Raw genomic sequence first — 5,471 nt, forward strand, 5'->3', positions numbered from 1 at the left:
ATTTGAAATAATATATAAGCCTCAACATACCATGATCATTACTCCCATAAAAATATTAGTGACTCTCATAATAATATAGTAATTAATTATTTGTGAGATGAATATACTTGTTTATCCCCTTCCTTTATGGAACATGTTATGTGAATCCCTATATATATAATATATAGTGAAAATAAATATTAGAATAAACAACAATTAGATATATAATGTTTGAAATTTTTTGAATAGTTTTTATAATTAAAAACTATCTTATCATCTTATGGAGTACTCCACATAAATTACAAAACCTTGCCCGTGACAACATATAAATCTCAATATATTATATTTTTTATGAAAATAAAATAATCCACTGATAAATATATTTCATACTAATGTTATATATATATAGATATATATTTGAACTACCCTAGGGGTGTGTGAGAATAATAACATATTTTTGGAATAAATCTCCTCCCTTCTCTTACGTGGTATCTGACATTGATTATAAAATCCAATTTTAATATTTTTCAACCTCCAACATACCATGATCTTATGTCATGAAAGCTTTTATAGTTATAGTGACCCCTCCTAGGAATGATTGCTTGCTAAAATAATTGTTTTGTAGTTAGCTTTCTAAGTGGGACCAAAGTGTAAAACATATTTTGTGCAGGTGTATCAGCAAACAAACTATGGAGTGTCTTGTGCAACTCTGCCATGAGGTGGAGTAAAACTCTGCTATATCTCATTTGGTGGCCTAAACTGCCCATTGAACAACAACCATCAGGCTCCAGATCTATGGCTGCAAGAAATTGAATGGTTTGGCTCGAAAAAATTATGACTGCTTCTTGCTCTCACTATTGGAGTCCCATGATCACATCTACCAGCGGTGGTACCACTTACCCACCATCACCTGTCCTTTGAATACGTGGGCTCATCTCATCTGCTAACGCCGGAGAATGCGAAAATCCTGGCTGGTCACGGGAATGAAATACATGGTCACATGGAGGCGTAACATTGAAGAACCCAATCTCGCTTAAGCAGATGGTGTTGTTGAGAAAAACAAATATCCGGATACCCACACGCTAATGCCGTCCCCAGCGGTTACAGTAGGAATTGTGCTCACCAACTTTTTGCCATTCCAACTACCTTGCCAATACTAGTTGGGAAGGAGAGATGCGTTGAATTTGCCAAAGGGGTTCAGGCTCTCATGAATGCCTGCAGAGTGAAAAACGTCGGTGTTAATGGTGACCATTCAATGCTTTATTTTATTCATTTAATGGAAAACGCTGCTGGCTAAAGCAGATTTGAAAGGTTATTCACATTTTCTTCACCTTGTCCTGGAGCAGAATCACGGTGGGGTGATTTATTAGCCTGTCACTGCTGCCATTCACATTCCGCCCTTTTAACAGGTGTCGGAAGAACAGACCAATAGCAATTGGTCTTCTTGAACCGAGGGTTGCATCCCTGATTCTGAGAAACAGAGTTGGGGGATGTCAAGTTCCCTATTGCCATAACCCATCCGGGCAAAGTGCATTTTCTCTGAGTGTACAGAACTGCAAAAATCTGAGGTGAACAACAGTAATTGAAACATTGTATTGCTTGGATAGAAGGTTTGTAAGTTTATCTAAAGGACTTTTTTGCTTAGATTACATCAATTTGATTTTGCAGGGTTTCATTGGAGTATGGCCACTTTGTTTAAGATAGTACAAGTATCCAGATCATAGAATTGAAGTTGTTTGAATGACATGGATAATTTTTAGTTCAGTTTGTTAGACAGTTTTTGCCCCATAAACCTGTTCGCTGGCAATAAGGGCATTCCTGTGGACACTACTGAAGCAGACTTCAACTCTTTCCAGAACTCAAATGATGCTGCATCACTGCATCCTTTTTTTCAAAGCAGGGTTTTATTGAAGTACAGTCACCTTATTTAAGTGAGTGCAAGTATCTAGATCATAGAATTCAACCTATTTGAAAGAACACAGATAAGAGACAGCCTTAGCACAAAATCCTGTCCACAGAGAAGCATTCTTGAGAAGATACCCAAGCAAACTTCAACTCCTGCCAAACCCCAAGTGATGAAGTTTCCAGTACCAGCAGTAATCTACCAACTATATTTTTAGCTCACTGTCACATATATTAGATATCAGAGATGGCAAGCATTCAACTCCAGCTACATTCAGTGGCTCCATCTGATGAGAACCTTGATAAGGTTGGGTTCCCACAGAAGTTTGATGACCGGTATCAGGAATACAGTGCAAGGTCTGATTCAAACAATTTCTGCTCCATCTCAGAGCTAGCTACAGATTCAAACAGCTCTTGCTCTATTTCAGAAACAGCAGATGGATTTCATGGTGGACGAACGATGTTAATGGATTTTGTTCCTATTCAAATGAATCCTAATCCTGCATCCATGGCGAGAACGTCAAAGACCTACGAGATCAAAGTAAGAAATCTCTCATACAGTATTGCTATAGACAAACCAGGCCTCCATGTATTTCATCCGTGTGGAGGACCTGAAAGACCGGTGCATAACATACTGAAAAACATAAGTTGTGATGCAAAAACAGGCGAGATTTTAGCCATAGTAGGGCCTAGCGGTGCTGGTAAGTCTACTTTGCTCGAGATTCTTGCCGGTAGGATAAGGCCTGAGCGGGCTAAAAACAGCATTTTGGTTAATGAAAGACCAGTGAATCCTTCACAGTTCAGAAGGATTTCTGGCTATGTCACACAGGAAGATGCCCTGCTCCCGTTCCTTACTGTGAAGGAAACGCTCATGTACAGTGCCCGGTTTAGGCTCCCGGCTTCGGTATCCAAGCTAGAAAAGGAAGCCAAGGTTGAAGCTCTTATATCTGAGCTGGGTCTTGCGCATGTTTCAAGCACTCGTATTGGGGATGAAAGCATCAGAGGAGTCTCAGGGGGTGAAAGAAGAAGGGTTTCAATCGGGGTAGACGTCATACATGACCCGGCTGTGTTGTTTCTAGATGAACCCACTTCTGGTCTGGACAGTGCAGCAGCTCTGCATGTAGTAGAGATGCTACATGCAATGGCCAAAAAACCCCAGAGCCGTACGGTTATCTTAACAATTCATCAACCCAGCTACAGGATTCTGAATCTGATAAGCTCTTTATTGATCCTTACGAAGGGCTCAGTAGCATACCATGGGTCTTTGAAGTCACTGCATGAGTCACTTGAATCTGCAGGCAGAAAAATCCCCCCACAGCTTAATGCCTTGGAGTATGCAATGGAAATCATCAGTGAAACCGCCGGAAATTTTGATCATGATTCTTCTGGGAATGTTTTCACAGAGCAGGGGTTGCCACAGAGAAACTTGCAAGGCCCATTTGCAGGTCTGGCTAGTGTTGTTAATCCTGAGCCAATTGGTCTTGATGATGATGGAGATGACAGGGTTGAATATGCCAATTCTAGATACTGTGAAATCTATACTCTGTCATGCAGGTTTTGCAAGATAATCTACAGAACACAGCAGTTATTCCTTGCAAGAACTATGCAGGCAATAGTTGCAGGGGTAGGCCTTGGAACTGTGTACTTGAAGGTTGGTTATAACCAACGTGGTCTGGATGAACGCTTGGGGTTCTTCGCATTTACCTTAACATTTCTTCTATCATCTACTACCGAAGCTCTTCCCATTTTCCTGCAGGAGCGCCAGATTCTGATGCGAGAGACATCCAGAGGTGCTTACAGAGTTTCATCATATGTCATCTCTAATACCCTTGTCTTCCTTCCTTTCTTGATGATAATTGCAATTCTGTTTGCGGTTCCTGTGTATTGGCTTGTTGGTCTCAGCAGCACATGGAATGCATTTCTCTTCTTTTTGCTGATAGTTTGGCTTATTGTTGTCATGGCAAACTCATTAGTAGTATTTCTCAGTGCTCTGGCACCTGATTTTATCACAGGAAACTCTCTCATATTCACCATACTGGGAGCCTTTTTTCTCTTCTCTGGGTATTTTATATCCAAGGATAACATCCCCAAGTATTGGCTGTTTATGCACTATATATCTCTTTACAAGTATCCTCTGGATTCTCTTCTGATAAACGAGTACTCAAGCCTGGCAACCAAATGCTTCTCGTGGTATCCTGAGCTCAATGTATGTGCAGCCACTGGTGAAGATATATTGCAACAGCGAGGATTGCAGAAAGGTAGACTGTGGATGAATGTGGAGATCATGGTGGCCTTTGCCATTTTCTATCGAATCCTTTGTTATGTTATCCTCAAGAGAAGAGCTTGCAGAGCAAAACGTTAAATCAATATGATCCAGAAACGAAGTGAAATAAGCTTGAGGATTATCATGTGAAGCAATGAGAAGATTTTGATGACCTTTTTCTTTCTTTCTGTATGTTCATTTCTTTTCTTTCAGCTAAATGCTATTTAGTTTCTGAATTTTATTGACATTTGCAATCCTCTGAAACCAAAAAAGTACCTAGTAATTGCATATGCTTATGCAATAAAGGCAAGCATACACAAGGTCTGCTACTTATGAATGTATAATTCCATCCGTTTTCAATAAATTATCAGATGTTTAATTACAGTATCTTTCCGATATCTCTTTGGGTTCCTAATCTTGATATCTTTCAGTGGGACTTTTGAATTGAACTCTGTAACCATGAATTTGTTTATAGTTTTGGGAAAAAAAATATGTTAGGGTGGGAAAATATTATATTAATCATCATGCAGTAAGGTAATGAGCCTGATTATTGTTTTTTTATTTTGTGTTTTCAATATCATATTATCTTCTCTATTCAATATCACATTAATAAACTATATACATTATTTTTATCTTGTCTATTCAATATCATACTAACAAACAATATACATTATTTTTATCTTGTTTATTCAATATTATACTAACAAATTGTAAGGAAAAACAATAAGGTAATAATTAACTTAGGCTTAGTCTAACTTGCAGACGAAATAGAAATAACTTCAAAAAGAATGTGATTTTTTGTTATTTAAAATGTATTAATAGATTCACCACTTTCAAAAACCCCTCACCCCTCAAATTCTCTAAATTAAACAACTTAAAACTCAAATTTTAAAAAATCTTTGCGGGATTTTGGTTAAAATTAACCAGAAAATATATCCTGAAAAAGACCATTCTACGGCATTAACTTATTGCATAGTGCTTAATGTTGATATTTTGGTGTGGATTTTTATTGCATAGTGCTTAATATTGATATTCTACTGTGAATTTTTATTTCATAGTGCTTAATATTGATATTCTGGTGTGAATTTGTGAAAAAAGAGAGCTTTAACTACACGAGGCAATATTGATATTCTGGTGTGAATTTGTGAAAAAAGAGAGCTTTAACTACACAAGGCAAGGGAGATCATTGAGTTTTTCATGCAAAATAACAATTTGGGTTTTCTATACAAAATAATAATGTAAAAAAATTAAAAAAAAAAAATTATAACTATTAATTAAAACATTTTAACAATACCAAATTATATAAAAATAAAAATTAAATTAAATA

The 5,471-nt window shown here is 37.4% G+C and overlaps 1 protein-coding gene across 1 annotated transcript; it reads left to right on the forward strand.

Annotated features, from left to right (window-relative positions):
• The first annotated feature begins 695 nt into the window (after positions 1-695).
• Positions 696-4,531, forward strand: LOC149238061 (ABC transporter G family member 4-like). Its single transcript, XM_089372904.1, has 2 exons — positions 696-1,547; positions 1,648-4,531. Exon 2 carries the CDS (start codon positions 2,129-2,131, stop codon positions 4,241-4,243), a length of 2,115 nt encoding a protein of 704 aa, XP_089229030.1. The 5' UTR covers positions 696-1,547; positions 1,648-2,128; the 3' UTR covers positions 4,244-4,531.
• Positions 4,532-5,471: the final 940 nt, after the last annotated feature.

Source organism: Pinus tabuliformis, chromosome 8 (genome assembly GCF_031772625.1).
Source record: "Pinus tabuliformis cultivar Carrire ecotype Pingquan chromosome 8, CPIR1, whole genome shotgun sequence".
Taxonomy (NCBI): Eukaryota; Viridiplantae; Streptophyta; class Pinopsida; order Pinales; family Pinaceae; genus Pinus; species Pinus tabuliformis.

Excerpts from the sequence above, each read along its gene's own strand:
- LOC149238061 (XM_089372904.1), top strand. The coding sequence starts at position 2,129 with ATGGCAAGCATTCAACTCCAGCTACATTCAGTGGCTCCATCTGATGAG.